A 20,744-nucleotide genomic window follows, 5' to 3' on the forward strand; every position below is an offset into this window, starting at 1 on the left:
TCTCTGCCAAATTTTGAGTAATTCTGTTCAGCCGTTCGGGCTGTAGCTCGTTCTAAAGGTCCTATGGAAAAATGCATGGGAAAAACGCGTTTTGGGACCCCCCTTTTATCTCAGCCCCCGCTTGACAGATCCCCCCGAGACTTTCAGGGTAGGAGCGGAGCGTAGCGCCCCACCTATTTTGAGAAATTCGCGAGGATTCATCGACCGGCGCCAAAGTTATTCAAAATAGAATGTTGAGGTTTTCCTATGGAAACGTGGTCCTAACTATAACTACCTACTGGCGACCGCCAGTAGGTAATATATATATATATATATATATATATATATATATATATATATATTTATATTTAAAGATGTAACTTGCGGTCTCACAAGCCTCTTTACAACGGTAAGCAAGCGGCGGGTTAGCGAAGCCCTATACATCCAAACAGTATGGAGGCCTTCAAATAAAAACCGGAGAGAGAACACACTGCTGCTCCACTTCTTGTCCAGCAACAATGTTAGATATATCTTTTACCTACTGACAGTCGCCAGTAGGTAGTTGTAGTTAGGACCTAGTTTCCATCGGATGAACGTTTTTTCATTTGGCAGTAACTTTGGCACCATTTGACTAATCTTCACGAAATTTTCAAATCTGATACAAAGCTCACTTCAGCTGCCATCTTGAAAGTTGTGGGGTTATCCATGATGCGGGGGCTGAGAACCAACACATTTTACCCATGGTAATTTCGATAGGACCTTTAGACATGGCTACAGCCTAAACTGCTGAATGGAATTACACCAAAATTGGCAGAAAGGTAGATGTTGGTCCAAGGAAGTGTCTTTTTGTGATTTGGATGAAATCCATTCAGTATTTGCAGAGTTATTTAAATGTTTTTCAGAAATACAACAGGGGACGCAGAAGATCCGCAACCCCTCCCGAGATCTCGTGCTGAGATCTGATTAGCTGCCAACACTTCAAACGAGGAAGTGTTGGCAGCCATCTAGTGACTCAGTTGAACTAAATGACAGAAAAAAACATTAAAAATAAAGAAAAGGAGGCAGGGTAGAAACACCCTGACGCCCTAGGCCTCTTGGTGGGTCCTACAGGGACCCGAGCCCCCCCGGTGCAAATGTATTTTTATTTTTAAAGTTCATCGGGAGTCGTGCTGGATCCTCGTCTCCAACCAAACAATGTTGAGAAACAGAAGAGCGGACTCACGCTCTTCGTTTGAAATTGTCCCCAGGTGGGCCAGGTCCCGGAGCAGGTGTATAATTGTTAGGAGGGGGTGCAGGGGTTCCCTCTCCTTGGAGCATGAAGCCGCATGGGTGCCACCTCCCCGGGGCCTTTTGAAAATAATATGGGGGTTGCCAAAGGCAACCCCAATGCCCTGAGGCCCACCCACTCCCCAGGGAAAATTATTAAATAATGCCGCGGCCCACACGACTCCAGGGCCAGCCACCTCCCCAGGGCACAGATTTTAAATGAAAATAATGTGAGAGAGGCATTACGGCCCCCGCATGCCACAGGCACTGCCAGACCCGATGTAAAATGTAAACAATGAAGGGGGTCAGTCGCATACTCGATGTGGTCCCCAGGGTTAAATTCAATGGTGGAGGGGGCCCCCCACATGGAGCCCTAGATGGCTCTGGGGACCACCATCACTCCGGACTGGCTCCAGCAATGTCCCGGGGTGTCCACCCCCAGGACATTGCAGTTTGCTACGGCTTCAAAAAGCGAGAGCAGAAAAATGCTCGCACTTGTTAAAAGCAGAGCAGAATTGGTTTCACAGAGAGGGAGGACTTGAGGCACCCAAGCGTGGCCCCTAACAAATGTCAATAGGTGCCCTGGGTGGGACCAGGGCACCCAAAATTGAGGACAGGGCCTGGGGGCAGGGTCCCCAAGGGCAAAATTGCCCTGGGAGCCCTTCAACAATAAAAACAAGGCTCTTCCCTTGGGGGATGGGGTCCTCGGGCCCAAGGTAGGCCTGGGAGGGAGGCCACGCTGCCCCCTACCCTTAATTTACATTTTTTTCCCCAAAAAAGGCAGTGCCCCACGGGATGGGTCCCCAGGTCCGAAAATGTCCCAGGGAAGGGGGGCACCCAAAATGGAGGGCAGGCCCTGGGGGATGGGGTCTCCACAGCCAAATTGGCCCGGGAGCCCTCCAAAAGAATTTAAGATAATTTAGAAAGGCTCTGCCCTGTGGGATGGGCTCCCCGGGCCCAAAGTAGACCCGGGAGGGGAGCCGCGCTGCCCCCTCTGCATAATTATTTTATTTTTTAATAGAAGGAAAAGGCAGGGCCCCAGAAGATGGGGTCCCCAGGGCCAAAAATGGCACAGGAAGTGGGGCCACGCAGCCCCCTCCCATAAAAAACAAAAGAAAAAAACTCTGGCAAGTCGCTCGAGGCCACACCTCATTCACACCTACTCTGCAAACATGTATCCTGGTGCACTGCTGGTCAGTATAATAAGTACCCTTGGGTCCAGAGGGTCCTTGGGGGCCAACAAGCCCTATTAGTAGTGCACCTGGAGGCGTGTTTACAGAGTGATGGAGAAAGGGGGCGTTCTTGGGGGCCAACTACCCCTCCTGTTATCTTCAATAAGTCCCACACAGATGGATATCTAAATGGTCTTTGGAGACCATGCCCTCTTTCTTGACTACTCTGCAAACGTTGCTACTGGTGCACTACTGGTTGGGGCATGAAGTCTACTTTAATCTAGGGGGACCTTGGGGGCCAAGAAGCCCTCCTGGTACCTCCGGTAGGTCCTACACAGTAGGATTCCTGAGAGCTGGTTGGAGGCCCAGTCCCCTTTCTCCACCACTCTTGACACGTGACTACTAGTTAAAAAAAAAACCATAGAAATTATCTGAAAAAAATTAAAGGTTATAGGGATGTTATAGTTAGAAATTAGCATTGAAAGTTTTTTAGACATTCACAGAAAAAAAACAAAGATTACAGGAACGGTGTAGTTAGGAAAAGGAATTAACAAAAACGTAGACATTCACAGAAAAAACCAAAGGTTACAGAGACATTATAGCTAGCCTCAGGTTTTGCTCATACAAAACCAGAGAAATTCAGCAGTTATAGTTAGCTGAGCTAACTATAAATTGCGCACCCGCAATGCACTGCTTATGACCTCACATATTACATCACTCATGACATGGTCAGTAACATCACTGATGACATCACGCATGACATATATGATGACATCATGCAGTGACTGTGGGTGTTTTAAAAAAGTTTATGAGTGTTAAATATATATATATATGAAAGTGTATTGGTGAATCAGTGTTTGTATGAGTGTCTGTATGGATGATTCAGTGGGTGCGTGACTGACTGTATAATTGACTGATTAGGTGTCTCAGTGAATGTATGGGTGAGTAACTGGTTGTGTGAATGTCTATATCAGTCTGTCAGTAGGTGTCTAAGTGGCTGTATGTGTCAGTGAGTCAGTATGTGAGTAGCTGTATGTGTGATTGATTGATTGATTGTCTGAATACCTCTATGGGTGTCTGAGTGTCTGTGTATGTCGGTGAGGGGTATGTGACTGCCTGTATGGATGAGTGAGTTTGTGAGTCAGTGGCTGTATGGGTTAGTGAGTGCATGTGTGAGGTGCTGTATTGATGAGTGAGTGTGTGTATAGATGTGTTAGTGAGTGAGTGTATGTGTCAGTGGTATATGGGTGAGTAAGTGGGTATGTGAACGGCAGTATATGTGAGTGATGCAGAATATGAGTAACTAAATGGGTGAGTGAGTGAATGTGAGAGTGGCTATATGGGTGAGTGTGTGCTTCGGTCAGTGACTATATATGTGCGTGAGTATGTGTTAGTATTTGTATGAGTAAGGAAGTGGGTGTGTGTGTTAGTGTATGGGTGAGTAAGTGTCTATTTGATTGGATGAGTGTCTAGTTGTGTGAGTAGCTCTATGGGTGACTGACTCAGTGTGTGAGTGGTTGTATGGGTCTAAGAGTGGATATGTCAATAGATGTATTAGTGACTGAGTGGGTGTATGAGTGGCTGTATGGGTGAGTAAGTGGATGTGTGTGTAGATCTATGAATGAGTAAGTGGGTATATAAGTACTGGTATGGGTCTGTGAATGATTGTTTGGTATTGGGAGTGGCTGTATAAAAAAGGTTCTATGGGATGTGAGTGGGTGCGTCAGTGATTGTCTGGACGATGTCATCAGTGATGTCATTTGAGGTGTTACCAGTGATGTCACTGACCTTGTCATGAGTGATGTAAAATGTGGGATCAATAGAATTGCATTGCGAGGGCACAAGTTATTGTTAGCTCAGCTAACTATAACTGCTGAATTTCTCTGGTTTTGTACGAGTGAAACCTGATACTAACTAAAAAATATCTGTAACTTTTGTTTTTTTAAGTATATATATATATATATATTAGTTTCTATGATTCCGACCATGTGCTGCCGCTCTGAACAAAGTGTTTTTCCAAAAATGAACGTCGCACACTACTGGAACAGTTACAAAATGATCTTTATTCTTGTTGCACCACAATCAAAACTGACCCTTGGTTGTGGCAGAATAAGAATAAAGGTCAATTTTTAAAAGTATATATTACCTAATGGTGGTCGCCAGTAGGTCTAGTTAGGACCTAGTTTCCATAGGTAAAGCATTTTTTCTTTTGCCAATATCTTTGGTGCCTTTTGACGAATCTTCGCAAAATTTCTAAAACTAATGGGGTGCTCCGGCCACTCCTGTCTTGAAAGTTTTGGGGTGATTCGTTTTCCCCATATTAATTTCTATAGCAAAAAGGTAGCTCTTGTTTCAGAAAGCGACCTTTTTTAAAATGGTGTAAATCCGTTCAATAGTTCCTGAGAAATTAAAAAAAGAAAAACTATTTATATCTGAGCACCGAGGAGTCGCGACTCCTCCCGAGCACCATATGACTTCTGATTGGCTGCCAACCAGAATCTGCTAGCAGCCATCTTGTGACTCTGTAACCAAGTCACAAGAAATCAGAAAAAATAAGATAAAAAATAAGAAAAGGGGGCAGGGTACAAACACCCTGACCCCTAGGCCTGCTTAGGGGGCCCACAGGGCCACAAAAAGCATTTTTTTAAATAAAAAAAAGCCCAATTTGCGCTGGGTGCGCGAATCGGAACAAGAAAACCAAAAAAAAACAAAGCTCGGGCTCCCGCGTTTCGTTTTGTATAAGCCCCCAGGTCGGCCAGGTCATAGGGGCAATGTCCAAATATTTAGCGGGGCCCCCCGCAGCCCTGGGGACCACCACCTCCCCGAGGCTTTATTCATTATGTGCACAGCCCCCCCAGCTCCTGGGACTGCCACCTCCTTGGGGCATTCATTAATATGGGTGGGGGCCTCACCAGCCCCCCCAAGCCCCCGGGACCACCACCTCCCCGGGGCTTAAATTGAATTAAAAAAAGTGTGGGGGGCCTTCTGTCCCCCCACACTGCCCCAGGGAATACCTCCTCCCCGAGGCACTAAATATTCAAATACGGGAGTCCGTTGTGGACCCCCAGGCCCCAGGGACCACCAACTACCCAGGGCTTTAAACACTTGGGAGGGGGACCGCGCGGCCCTCCTCCGGTAGCCAGTGATGGCCCTGGGGAACACCACCCCCAGGCCAGCTCCTGCATTGTCTTGGGGTGCCCACCCCCGGGGCATTGTCAATTGCTATGGCAGGGTGGGAGCATGGATCCCACCCTGCCATAGCAAACACTGCTTTGGTTTTTGGAAACCTGCTCTCGCTTACAAAACCAAAGCAGGATTGCATTTGCTCAAGGGGAGCTGCATGTCAACAGCTCCCCTTGTGCAGAAGCAATGCTGGCTCCCGCAGGAGGTGGGGAGCCGGCGGGACCGTGTGGGCATTGGGGCTCTCCCCACGGTCTCCAACAGTGAGGCCAGGACCCAGGCAATTATTTTTTTTTAAACAGCAGGCCGGGCCTGGGGGATGACGTGCCCGGGGCCAATAGTGGCCTAGGGAAGAGGGTCCACGCGGCCCCCCTTCCCAATAAATATATTTTAAAAAGGAGGGCATGCCCCGGGGGATGGGGTCCATGGGGCTGAAATTGGCCTCAGGAAGGGTGCCGCCCAACCCCCTCCATTTTTTTTTAAAGGGGTCAGGCCCTGGGGGATAGGGTCCCTGGGGCCTTAAAAATATTAAAAGAAGGGGGGCCACTCAGCCCCACTTCTAAAAAAAAATTTTTTTTTAAAAGCCGGCATCTCGCCAGAGGCCCCGCCCCCTCCCTGCAGCACTCTGCAAATGTGCCCATGGTGTGTTCTAAGTTGGGAAATTAAGTCCCCTTGATTACCGTGGGTCCTTGGGGGCCAACTACCCCACCAGGTATCTCCAATAAGCACCACACAGCTGGATTGCAGAGAGGTGGTCTGAGGCCATGCCCCTTTTCACACCACTCCACAAACATGCCTCTTGACGCACTGCTGGTAGGGCGATGAGGCCCACTTGTGTTCTGAGGACCACAGGATACAAGTGGACTTCATCCCTTGAGCAGCAGTGTGCCGGGCCCGCGTTTGCAGAGTGGTGTAAAAAGGGGGCATGGACTGGGACCACTCAGCAATCCAGGTGTGTGGCATTTACTGGAGGTACCTGGTGGGCTAGTTGGCCCCCAGGGACCCTCAGGAATGAAGGGGACCTAATACCCTAACTTAGAATGCACCAGGGAGCGCATTTGCAGAGTGGTGGGTGATGGGGATGTGGCCTGCTAAGAAAACTCAGCAATGCTGCTGTGTGGGACCTACTGGAGGTAATAGGAGGGGTAGTTGGCCACCAAGGATGTCATTCGGGGGCCAACTACCCCTCTTGTTACCTCCAGTAAGTCCCACACAGTGGGATTGCTAAGACGTCTTCGGAGGCCATGCCCCTTTTCTCCACCACTCTGTAAACACGCCTCCTGGCAGACTACAGGATGGGGGATGAAGTACAATTTACTCCTGAGGGACTTTGGGGGCCAAGAAGCACTCCTGGCACCTCTTAGGAATTATCATTTAAAAAACCTTTGGAATTCACTGAAAAAAACATAAGTTTCAGGGACGTTATTGTTAGAAATTAGCATTTCAAAAAACCATAGCAATTCACTCAAAAAACCATAGGTTTCAGGGACATTATAGTTAGTAGGACATTTCACTCTTACAAAACCAGAGAAATTTGGCCGTTATAGTTAGTTGAGCTAACTATGACTCGCGCCCCTGCAATGCACTGCTGATGACATCATATATTACATCATTCATGACATGGTCAGTGACATCACTGATGACATCTCAAATGACATTACTAATGACATCATCTACATGATAATCTGATGCACCTCCTGACACCCTAATATAACCTTTGATATACCCACTCTAAAATACAGACTGCCATTTTCAAAACCATAGACACACCAATACCAGTTACTACATCCCCACTCACTGATTCCTAGGTCTACACACATTCACCCATACAGTCATTCATACATGCAGTCACTTATCAATAAACCACTATCATTTGCACTCATACACCCATACATACACTCACACACAGCCACTCATACATAGGGTTACTCACACACCAAGTCAGTCATGGAAAGAATCAACCACACTCCCATTAACTCACCTATAGAGTTATACACACACCACCTCACTTATTCATACAGAGGCTAACACATACTTACTCTCTTATACAATCACTGATACAAGCACACACTTATCCATACACTCTTACACATATTAAGTTATATACTCCAAGACTCACATATACTGCCTTTCACATATGTAGATACTCTCACATGTACCACTGAGACATCCATTCACTCACCAACAAACCCATATGCACACTCACCCACCCATACAGCCCTTAACAGATGCACTCTTCAACCCATACACCCAGTGAATCACTTAGTCACACATCTATGAACAGAGTCACACCCACCCACCCACAGAGACACTCAGGCACCCATACAGATACTCAGACAACCAAGCAATAACCCATATAAACACTCATGTAGCTGCTCACCAACTCATGCAGCCACTTACACACAAACTGACAGACATTCACACAGTTTAGTCACTAAACCATGCATTCAGTAAGATACAATCACTCACTTATACAGTCAGTCACGCGCCTACTAAATCATCCATTCAGACACTCATACACCGACTCATTCTTCAATACGCCTTGGCCTTTTTATATATAAAACATATTTAAAATTTACCAAAACACACAGTCACTGGATGATGTCATCAGTGATGTCATTTGAGTTGTCATCAGTGATGTCATCAATGATGTAACTGATCATGTCATGAATAATGTCATATGTGACGTCATCAGCAGTGCATTGTGGGGGTGCGAGTTATAGTTAATAACGACCGAATTTCTTTGGTTTTGTATGAGTGAAACGACCAACTAACTATAACGTCCCTGAAACTTATGGTTTTTTTCAGTGAATTTCTATGTTTTTTTAATGCTAATTTATAACTATAACGTCCCTGAAACCTATGTTTTTTTGAGTGAATATATATATCTATATCTATATATACATATATATATATATATATATATATATATATATATATATATATATATATATATATATATATATATATATATATAAACACAAAGAGTTGCCCCACTGAAGCAGCCACACACGAGGGGGTATATCCATACTGCTTCCCCAGGCAACACAGCGTTCCTGCCATGCTTCTTCATTTGGAGCCAAACATGTTTCGAGTTAAACAAACCCTTGATCACTGGCAGGCAATTCATTCCAATAGTGCACGGACTAAGCAGATCGTTTTCAGGACGTCATTTATTGTAAATACAAGCCCCGCCCATGTGGGCGTTGACAGTTTGCATGGCTTGCTGGTTATGATAGTCCCTCGATGTTAAGCCAGGCTTGCGTCCCATTAGAAAAACCCCAGTGGGTCACTGCAGTGTCCGTAATGTCACAAGCACCATGGATGCAATGTTAAAACTAAAATAGTTCAAAAGTGATAGACAGGTTTGCTGCAGTGCCGCCAATATCTACCTGTGGCTCCGGTCCCCCTCTTTTCATGACAAGTTCACAAGTGCAGGACTTGAGAAGCCGCCATCCACGGCGGTGGGACTGCTTCGCGGCTGGACAGGCCGCTTTACATAAACACAAAGAGTTGCCCCACTGAAGCAGTCACACACGAGGGGGTATATCCATACTGCTGCCCCAGGCGGTTGCAACACACCGTTCCTGCCATGCTTCTTCATTTGGAGCCAAACGCGTTTCGAGTTAAACAAACCCTTGATCACTGGCAGGCAATTCATTCCAATAGTGCACGGACTAAGCAGATCGTTTTCAGGACGTCATTTATTGTAAATACAAGCCCCGCCCATGTGGGCGTTGAAGAGTTTGCATGGCTTGCTGGTTATGATAGTTCCTCAATGTTAAGCCAGGCTTGCGTCCCATTAGAAAAACCCCAGTGGGTCACTGCAGTGTCCGTAATGTCACAAGCACCATGGATGCAATGTTAAAACTAAAATAGTTCAAAAGCGATAGACAGGTTTGCTGCAATGCCGCCAATATCTACCTGTGGCTCCGGTCCCCCTTGTTTCATGACAAGTCCACAAGTGCAGGACTTGAGAAGCCGCCATCCACGGCGGCGGGACTGCTTCGTGGCTGGACAGGCCGCTTTACATAAACACAAAGAGTGGCCCCACTGAAGCAGTCACAAACGAGGGGGTATATCCATACTGCTGCCCCAGGCGGTTGCAACACAGCGTTCCTGCCATGCTTCTTCATTTGGAGCCAAACGCGTCTCGAGTTAAATATATATATATATAAGTATACACATATACACACACACACATATATACACATATATATATAGCCAAGAATCTCGCCAACTTCAAACTCCTTCGTGGAGAATAACGAGTGTGGACCGCAATTCTGTGTAAGTATATATTTATTAATGCCATAACGCGTTTCGGCCTTCGCCAGCCTTGATCACATATATAGGGCTCGCTCGTGGAAGGGTAATTTTAGGGTTTAGGGGTAGATAATGGTAAAGGGTGAAAAGGGTAAATTTCGGGTTTAGGGGTGGGTAGTGGTAAAGGGTGGTAAGGGTATTTTTAGGTAATAGATCTGTCAGCATGAGGGTGATCTTCGCCCAAACCTTTTGCTTTTTCCCTTCTATTTTCTAAAATTCATTTTTGTTGACCAATGCTAAAGTGCTTGTGCTTACTCACTAACACATGGTAAAATTGCCTTAAATCTGATTGTCATATTTAATTCACTTATAAGTCACTAGTAAAGTGGTATAGCATATACCAAGGGCCTGTAAATCCTACTGGTGGGACTGCAGAACGTATTGTGCCACCCACTGAAGTAGTCGCTTAAATATGTTCCAGGTCTGCAATTACAGCCTGCATGCACTTTTAAACCGCCAGGTTGATTTGGCAAAATAACCCCCCTCCCAATCCTTAAACTCCCATTTTATTGTATTTATGTCACCGTTAAGGTAGTCCCTAGGTAGCACATAGGGAAGGGTGCATTGAAATTAAGAGGTTAATTATGAACTTTTTCATTTTACATGTTCTGGTAGTGAAAGATTTCAACGTTTGTTTATCAATACTGTGAGGTCTATCTCTCCTGCAGGATAACATTGGGTTGCTTACTGCATTTAATAAGTGCTCATTTTTTTGATTGGGACCAGGTGCGCATTTCATGTTTGTGTCTGAGAAATTGTAATTTAAATCCCTCTTTGATTGTAAAGGTGGATTTTAAGTTACAATTTTGAAAATGCTGCTTTAAAAAATTTGCAAAACGAACAATTGATGAAAGGTATGCTGAACAAAGGCAAACACTCACCCCCAATCAGAGATCTGTCCCAAAATCCATTGTTTTTGTGTTCACCACACCACCCCAGATTGGACCTAGCCATATGCAAATCAGTCTAGATCATGTTCACCATGGGAATAGTACAGCCCGAACTGCCCGGCTGGTCCTCCCTGGATTAGAAAAAAGCATCCTAGTACTGGCTTCAGGGTATCAGCCCTCATCAGCCAGGATAGCTTGGATCCAGTGGCACGGCCAGCGCGGGATAAACATCTGGGCAGCCCCGTCCCACTTGGGGTGACAAATGCAAAAAGAACAATTGATGGAAGGAATTGTAAACAATGTCAAACAGTCACCCCCAAATAGAAATCTGGGCCTAAATCAATAGTTTATTCTTACCAAACCACTCCAGTTTGGACCCAGCCGTAAGCAAATCAGCCTAGACTCTAATCCCAAAGGGAACAGTCCAGCCTAGACTGTAAGGCCAGGTCCTCCCAGGATTGGAAACAAGCACTTTAGGACCGATTTCGGTGTATCAGCCAGGATTGCTTGAATCCAGGGGCCTGGTGGGCACAGAACCTATATCTGGGCAACCCTGTCCCACTTGGAGTGACAAATGCAAAAAGAATAATTGATGGGCGGAATGCTGAACAATGTCAAACACTCAACCCCAGTCAGAGATCGGGGACTAAATCCAACATTTGTTTACTCACCACCCCACCCCAGTTTGACCTAACCATATTCAAATTAGTCTTGACCCATCTCCCCATGGAAACATACCAGCCCAAACTGCCCGGCCAGGTCCTCCCTGGATCGGAAACAAGTATTCTAGGACTGGTTTTGGGGTGTCACCCTTCATCAGCCAGGATAGCTTGAATCCAGTGGCATGGCGAGCATGGCACCCACATTTTGGCAACCCCGTCCCAATTGGGGTGACAAATGCAAAAAGAACAATTGCTGGACGAGATGCTGAACAATGTAAAATACTCAGCCCCAGTCAGAGATGTGGATTCAATCTAGAATGGTGTAGTGTGCAAAAAAACAATGGATCTAGGCCCAGATCTCTGTACTGGGGTGAATGTATGACTTTGTTCAGCATTCCTCAAAAGAGGTTGTTTGATGACTGTTGGTCAAAGTAAATATTCATACTTCTGCAGGGTGGAAAAGGATTTGAGAGACAGTTGTGAATACCTACAAATGTGTAATGTGGGAGTGCACACAATTTAATTGCATTTGAGTCCTTGAGCCCCAATTCCATTCACTCCTTCTCCAAAGGAGAAGGTTTGACTACAGAGAAATCTTTGTGTGAGTAAATTCTCTTAAACATATATCACTAATTTATGTGCATTAAGTTATAAATCAGGTGAAATTTTAATCAATTCTCTAATTTCCTTATTACATTTGAGTTTTGACATCTCTTGTTGCCTGTACTAAAGGAACAACCTAGCAGCCCAATTATAATACGTTATCACAGTTAAGTTGTCAAGTCATAATGCCTCACACAAGGTTAAAGGAAGGTCCCAATGCATAATAAAAGCTGGATTCTAAACAATAAAAATGAGAACTGGCTCTTTCTTCGATTCTGTTTATTCTAAAATAAACACTGATTAGCAAAAAGGAGATATTTCTAGCAAAATATATATCTTATGCCCTTATGGCTCATTGCAAGAAAGAGAATATCTCCTCATGTTTTTAAACATTTTGAGCTTAATCTTTGTTGTAATTTGACAGATATTAAAAGTATCTGTTGGCAATTAATTATTGCCTGCTTCTTGTTCAGTATATTTTCGCTCTATAGATTTCCGTTTTATTCTTCACTTTACAAACATACTATCTCGTTTGTAGGAAAGAGCAAACCATCAATGGGTTAAGTGGTTTTGTGAGGTTTGATGGCGTGACAATCCATTTTAAGGAATAAAACACCCTGTGCCATACATTATAAGGATATTGCAAGTTACCAGTGGCGTAACGAAACTTGAGGGGGCCCCCCAGCAAGGTAAGTGGAGGGGCCCCCTCCGAGCTCAATCAGGGGATCTCAGGACGGAGTACTGTGTGGGGGGGGGACCTGGAGCTTGGGCCCCCCCCTGACACCGCAGGGGCCTGTGTTACACCCCTGCAAGTTACCTCGGAGTTCCATGACCTTAAATAGGACCATGCCCTGATACGTCACTGCTCCATATGCTCATGGAGCTCCTCAGTGACCTGCAATATCTTTATAATGTACTCAAGGAGGTACAAGCCCACATATAACGTTCAAGATGTGGGAAGGGTCATGTTCTCTTCAGGAGGAAGCCCAGAGGGATTCGCTGGTATAGGTACATGAAGTAAAGAGCAGGCTGAGCTCCCATTTGGTCAGGGAAGGTAGGTGGTTGCTCCAGATGAAGACTGTTTCTTGGCCAGGGTTGTTTTGAGTTTCACAGTCTTTGGCTGTAGAGTCATTCCTCCTTAAACCCACTGGTCCCCTAGGATAATCAGAAGGTTATCCAAGGAAGGATGACCTGAGAAATGTGATTGAAATTGTTCTCCATAAACTTGTACCCTTTCTCTAAAATTGATTAGTTAAAATTAAAATTGAGTCCAACATGACATGACAGCAAGAAAATGCCTCCACCACTAAGCAACAATAATCTGACACCACATTAGCAGATTTTGGGCCTATTTGGAGTTTGGCAGAATAAATACTCCATCACAAAGATAGCAGAGAACCTCTCTTACAAGTGCAAAATAGTTTATGGTACTTGTAGTATGGTGGACTTGATATTCACCCTGTATCTCACCTGCCGAATGATAAATTAGGCCCTTTATTTCTTTATTTCTTGGTTCTTGTGAGTCTTACCCAATCTTCTGCATGTGAGGAAGGACTTGCTTCACCAACAGGAACGCTGTAGTTACATTTGTGTGAAAAGTCTGAAACCACAAAGTACAAAATGAAATGGGCAACAAATATTTTGTTCCTCTGATTATAAAGTGCAACTCTTAATGCAGTATAAAAGGTCCAATAAGTAGTTGAATACAATTATCAGTAGCATACTTTACACTGGTAATGCTGCAACTTTATCAGTACATATTTTAATATTACCAGGAGAGTAATGCTTTTATCTGTTGAGCTCCTGGTACTCCCACTGCAGTTCACAAAAATACTTACATATTTTCTTTATTGTATGAAGCTGATAAAAATGAACAGTAACTGCAAAACTTACATTTATCCTGATCCATTCATTTGCCGCCATTTTTCTAAATGAGGAGCATGTTGTAAGTCTGAAGTGAGTTACAAAGTTTGAAGATAAGGAGCTAACAGCACAGGGACACCTATTTTTAAAGATAAAATGTGCAAAAGACCACTTAACAGTAAGAGTTTTAGAACTGGACAGCATAACTGATATTGGATATGGTTAGTAATGTGTTTTCAACATGCAAACAAATTGTCCATGGGTTTCTTTAATTGTTTTGTTGGATGGATGCATATGCTCACATAAGGCAATAGCAGGATTATCCTTTAGTTGGTCAAAGAAGTAAAGAGATCTCCTTTGTTCATTAGTGTCATTGTTGTCTATTGGTGATCAGGAGGTGGCTCATATGAAGCTTGATTCCACCGAGGCATCTGAAATGATCTGTTGGCCTGTCTGTCCTGGATGACTCTTTATTTGAAATGCTAGGATCAGATCTCACAGAAGAAATATGTCTATCAAGAGACCTCTGACTGTGGGTACATGAGGAAACCTATTTTTTGACAGTTTTAAGATACCAGAGGTAAAGGCCAACCCTTCCATGTAGCCATGATGCCAAAGACACTTGAAAGCACCTAAGCAAATGGTGCCTTCCAGAAGGAGCCACAGACAGAGGAAACCGCCTGAAAGCAAAAAAAAAAAAAAAAAACCTCCTTGATGGCAGCAAGGCCCTTAGGGGAGAAAGCGCAACCCAAGGAATAGGCAAACCTCCAAATAAAAGGAGAAGACATGAACAACTGGGGAATCCAACAACTGGAACCACTAGAAAAAAAGAACTTAAGAAAATCATAGCTGAATCAGGAGTCAAGAAACACACCAACTTTAAATGAAAAAGTGTTGCAACGCAATCAGTAAAGGACCAACTGGCTTTTATACCCTGGGACAGGAAATAGCTCACAGGAAGAAGGAGTCAACATCTTGGATTGAGAACACCTAGTGCAAATCAAAGAGATGGCAGCCATCTTGCATTGGGTAGAGTAATGTCACAGAAATCCTCAGCAAAGGATTTTGGGAGAAAGAGGGTGAACAACATGGAGAATTTTAAAGTGTCTCACTATCAGCCCTCCCCCACCATGTAGGCGAGTGAGCGCTAGGCCTGGGCTAAATTTCTGTTCCGCTCACCGAAATTGCGATAATTTGACATTTTCGCATTCCGCGGAGAGCGCGAAAATGTCAAAATTTCCGCATTCCGCAGCTTAGCGATAATTTGTTTCTTGCTCGCGCTGTAAAATAATATATTCTCGCGCGTGCGCGATCGCGTTACCTGAATCCCCGCGTTCGCCGACAAGTTTTCCCTATCCGGTCGCGTTCTCCACGAGATGTTGGATTGTTGGTAGCCATTTGCGCTGTCTCGCGACAGTTCGCGCCCGCAGTAATGTCATTGGTCGCGCGATCACGTCTTTCTTCTCGCGATCATGCACCACGAGAAGAGTGAAAAAAAGATGGCCGCGCCCGCGAGCAACCGCATGGGTAAGTTGGCGAGCCGCGACCACGCATATATCCGCTTGTTTGCGGAGATTTTTAACATTTTCGCGATAATTTGCGAAAGTCACATTCGCAAATTCCGCCCACCCCTAGTGGGCGCACAGCTGCCGTGAGTTTTTTTTTTTTGGGTGAATGCTGTGACCCGCAAGCCTTCGACCAGCCCAACTTGCTCCTGAGCCGCGCATCTCACCTGCCCAATATCAGCTCGGGATGTGCCACCAGGCAGGACACCGGCGTAATAATATGCCTCCTTCCTGAAGCTCCAAGTTTGTCTGGAGACTGCCTAAACATTACTGAATCAGAAGTGGGGCATGAAAAGAAGACGTGTCTTCCCAGGACTTGCCACTAGGTAGATATCCACTCCAGTACATTTAAGAATTGAAATCTCTTCCTAAAGAAACGAGAATCATAGATCACCTGAACTTCAAATTCTGGACTATTATTCCCCCAAATCAGGGGGTGGTTTGATGTAGAAAAAAGACGTCAAAAAGGATTCTTCTATTAAGGTTTCAATTAAGAGGTGTGAAACACAGGGTGGACTTTCCAAGTTAGAGGTAACTGAACCTTGAAAGCAACAGGATTTATGATTTGGACAGTTCTGAAAGGTCCATAAAATAGGGACTTGAACTTGTTCAGGGAAAGGTGAGCAGACAGAAATTTAGAAGAGAGCTGAACCCTGTCCCCAATCTGATACGCAGGAGGTTGTAGTTGATGGGTGCCAGAAGAAGATTTCATCTTTCTCTGAGAGTCCTGTAGACTAAAAGCATAATTTTTGACAGCTTGTAACTTACAAAAGAAACTAACAGTTTGAAGACCTAATATGGAATCTCGAGGGCCCGAATGAAAAATTTGGGGATGAAGACTATGGACAGAATTATTGTAAGAAAATGCAGCCACAGATAAAAATGTAGTCCAGAATTGCAAAATCATTTAAGATACTATTCAAGACCCTGTTTAAGTCTTTCAGTGTGGATTTTGAAACATGAAGATAAGGCAACCTAAATTTGAAGGCATTTACAAAAAGACTTCCAAAATTGAGAGACATATTGAGGTTCTCGGTCAGTTGTTGTAGCTAGAAGTAACGGAGGCCGTAGAGATGACTGGAGGCTCAACGCAGACACTGACCAAAAGTATCGGTCCATTCCTCTGCCAGACTACTCCATGGGGCATGTTTGGCAACAAGCCAACTAATGCTCTAAGAGGGAATCTCCCTCTCACATGTAAAGCACCTTAGCGAGTGCTACAAATTTCTCAAAATTACACAATCACTTAAATCTAAGTAATTTTCACCTACACACTTTGGTCCTGAGGAAAGCCAGTTTTAATCATAAAGGCCTGGCTGAAACATGTAGACCACACCTGGATGTAGGAAACCCTAAATAACATTCCTATAACATCCAACAGCCTTTTATAATGCTAGCAGTGACCCAGTTATTAAAATATAATTTACCCTCGGGTACTGGGATCCCTGCATAGCTTTTAAATCGTCACCTTCACGTCACTACACTGCACACTCAGATACATAGCTGCTCCACTGTATCCAGGCGTCGAAGCACACCCGTGACACACTCGGGGTCACTGGGTGGGCCCGATGATGAAGCATGGCACCAACTAGGTTGGTGGGTGAGGGCTTCATGAACAAACAAAATGGTTTGTACCCTGCCTTACAGTCTTAAGTCTATGTAAATTCACAAATAGGCTAGTCCTTTTTGATCTCGCATATAAACCCCGGGGATACGGACTAGCTACCTAGTCCTCTCTCTCTCCTTTGATAGTGATGTAGCTAGAAGTAACCCATAAAGTTGCAAGATTTCTTGCAAACAGATTTGTCCCAAGGCACTGGAGGGGTAGTTGTTTTAGAGCACTATAGTGAGCCATCTTAGAAAAGGAATCAACAGTCAATATACAAAGTCAGTTCCCTGCAGACTAGAGTTATGCTGTGATCAAGTCTGTGGGAATAGTGTGCTCAGTCTCAGTTGTAACTGGCAAAGAATGAAGTAATGAAGTAGGCTGTGTGTGAAAAGCCTTGTTTTGAGCAGAAATAGGGCAAGAGCTGACTGAGCTCAGTGTCTTCTTGAATGGAAGTCCAACAAAATAAATGAAGTATGAGACCTTCATTGGATTTAGTTCCTCTGTCACCAGCAACAGGGGAGTTATGGCACATTTTAAGAACTTTGGGCTTCAGTTACGAGGCCCCTTGCGTCACTGGAATGTCACTTTTTGTGACGTTCCGTGGTGCGGGAACCTGCACCATATTTACGAGGCAGCACTAAGCTACTTATTTTGGCTTAAAGCTTCCTCGTAAATATTGTTCGTAGTTTTCTGCATTAAAGGGGCGTGCAATGGGTGTTGCTGGGGACATTCCCAGCAACATCCATGACTTTTTGACAATGCCCCAGATTTACAAGAAATCATAACTCTGGGGCAGCGCTAAAAACATATGCCTCCTCATGGAAGGCATAAGGGAGGCACAACAAGGAGAAATATATTTATTTCTCCTCGTTTTTTTTTTTTCTATGTGTGCTGCATTCTGCAGCAAAAATAGAAAGAGGAAAAAGCCTTTTGTGATTGTTTTTCTGCCGGAAAGTTTGCCTTCTTAATCAAAAATAGTCATCCCTGAAATGCAGGTACACTTGAACCATGGTGCAAAGCTGCATACGTTCGCGCACAGCAGTCCATTGTGTGCCAGCGCAGGGGGAAAAAGGGCTGGATTGTGCGGTATCTGATAGATACAGCGCATTCCTGCCCTCTTTGTTTGCCATAGGGCAGCGCAGCAGGAAGGCCTGCAGTACTGTCCTACACCAAAACCTCATAAATGAGGCTCTTTGGGCCTTATTTTTGAGCCCTTTACTCCGTGGCTGTGTTAAATATGCACTACACTGCGCCAGATTTACAAAGAGAACATCTAGGCAGATGCTTCACTTTTTAAACCTCTGCGCTGCATTATATCTGCGTCAGGTATAATGTATACAGGGTGGGCGTTCCCCCGCAAAAAAAGTCTTGTAGTAGTTGTGCAGTGAAGTCTATGAGATTTCACTAAGCCACTTACTTCTAGGATGCCACTTCACCAAATCCTTACGCCTGCTTCACAGCAGGCATTAGGGACACTGGACCTTTCACATGGGGCTTGCCCCATGTGAAAGGACACATTGCTGGAGTTGCATCTATTTTCAGACACACCCCAGCAATGTGCCACTTTTGCACCTACAGATACGTCAGGAATACTGATGTAGCTGTAAATCCATGCGACATGGAGCACCATACAGTAAATAAGGCACATCCATGGTGTCGCAAGGATGGTGCGCTGAAAAGTGTTGCATCGCTGTTTTCATGCAGCGATGCAGCACTTTTCATAAATGAGTCCCCTCAAGTCATAGAGCCTTGGAAGAGATGAATAAAATATTTACTTTAAACACAAAATGTTCTAGCTTCCAAATCAGTACATGTAAAGACACCCATTAAACACTGTGGAATAGTTAGTTTGTACTCTGTCAAGGAATTGTATCACCCGAATAATTTGTTGTGGAGAAAGGATATTCTGATCTGAGACTCAGGAAATCTGAGAGAAAGAGCATCCGCCAAAATAGTCTGCGTGCCAGGAATATGAATGATGATAATGTTGTAGTGGTTGAAAAAACTGGGCCATCCAGCTATTCATGCACTGCATATTTCGAAGACATTGGAGGTTTTAGTGGTGTATGTTCGTTAGGTCGAAAAGAGGGTGTTTGCTGTCATTGTCTTTCTGCTGTGGATGGAGTACGGCTCCAATGGCTCTATCGGAGGCATTGGTTTCTACAATGAAGTTCTTGGTAGTATCCAGACTGTGCAGTGCAGGGGCTTGAGTGAAACCTTGTTTTAATTTAAACAAGGCTTCCTTCTTCAGCTCCAGTATTCCACGGAAAGCCATGACAAAGAACCACTTTCTTTAAGATTTTGGTTATCTCATTAGTTAATGGGGCAAATTCCCCAATAACATTGCCGGTAAGAATTGGAAAAGACAGGGAAGCTCTGATTTTCTTGATGTTGGCAGGAGGAGGCCAATCTAAAGTGGCGGAAACCTTTTGATGATCTATAGAGATTCAGGCATTGTTTAAATGGCAGCCTAAATAGTCCACCTCAGACTGGTCGAACTCACACTTTTCCAGTTTACAAAATAACTGATTTTAGCAGAGCCTGCTTAGCACTTGACTGGCATGTTGCTGATGAAGAAGTGGGTCTTAACAAAAACCAAGCTGTTATCCAGATAGATAACAACACATTGATAAGTATGTCAGCAAATACATGGTCATCGCTGGGGCATTATTCAATCTGAATAGCATTATACAATATTCAAAGTGTCCGTAGGGGGTTCAGAATGCTGTCTTTCATTCATCTCTCTTTTATTCGCAAGAGGTGATGCACCCTACCTCGGTGAAAATCATAGCTCTCGGGATAGATTTCAGTATGTCTTTTATTAAAGGTAAGGTATACCTGTTCTTAATGGTAATCTTGTTTAAACCTCTAAAGTCAAAATTGGGTCTCAATTCATTCAACTTCTTTGGGAAAAAGAACATTGAGTTCCTGACAGGAGAAGAGGATTGGGAAATGAGAGCATTCTGTGGATGTTCTTACAGGTATTCTCTCAGAGCCTCTCTTTTTCAGATTCTGAGAGAGAGTAAATTCTTTCAAATGGAACAGTGGCCCATGTTCAACGAAAATGGAGCAATCAAACTCTCGATGAGGAGGGAAGGGCACTTCTTTAGGTTACTGTAAGAGGTCAGCATATTCTTGATATTGGGCTTGAACGCCATGAAGTAGATTGATGGCACTAGAGTCCACTGCAGGGTTCTAGGGGACCTCCTTGGGGTCCAATAACCTTCTGTCACATAGCTACAGTTGTGACAAAACTACAAGGACTAGTAATTTGTTCTGGTTTTCCAGGGTTGTGGCGACCAAGTCATGGTATTCCAAGATCACTGTATGGTTAGGAGAAGCAATAAGCTCAAAGGAATCAACCTCATGGTGTTCCCAAAATGTCAACTTCAAAGCAGCTGTCACCTCTTTAACAGGTCCAGAAACCAAATGAGTTCCATCAACTGTTTGAAAATGTTTTGGAGAATCCCCAGGGAACAGGAGGATAAACCTATCTTGAGTCCAAACCATTTCCAGAGGTTGTAAGGTATTCCCTTACTTTTTTCCCTTTCAAAACGCACAGGACCTGGTGTTTCCTGAGGACATCTGAGGATGAATTTGTCAAACACAAATCAAATGCTCAGCTGATCCAC

The 20,744-nt window shown here is 44.3% G+C and overlaps 1 protein-coding gene across 8 annotated transcripts in view; it reads right to left on the reverse strand.

Annotated features, from left to right (window-relative positions):
• The window catches only part of LOC146786068 (dehydrogenase/reductase SDR family member 4-like), a 284,740-nt gene that overhangs the window by 107,345 nt on the left and 156,651 nt on the right, over nt 1-20,744 (reverse strand). For all 8 annotated transcript variants that reach the window (XM_085635494.1, XM_085635495.1, XM_085635492.1 and 5 more), the window contains exon 6: nt 13,605-13,675. In XM_085635494.1, the coding sequence (XP_085491620.1) occupies nt 13,605-13,675 (71 nt within the window). The remainder of the gene's footprint in view (nt 1-13,604; nt 13,676-20,744) is intronic.

The sequence above is a fragment of the Triturus cristatus genome, chromosome 11 (genome assembly GCF_964204655.1).
Source record: "Triturus cristatus chromosome 11, aTriCri1.1, whole genome shotgun sequence".
In the NCBI taxonomy this organism is placed as follows: domain Eukaryota; kingdom Metazoa; phylum Chordata; class Amphibia; order Caudata; family Salamandridae; genus Triturus; species Triturus cristatus.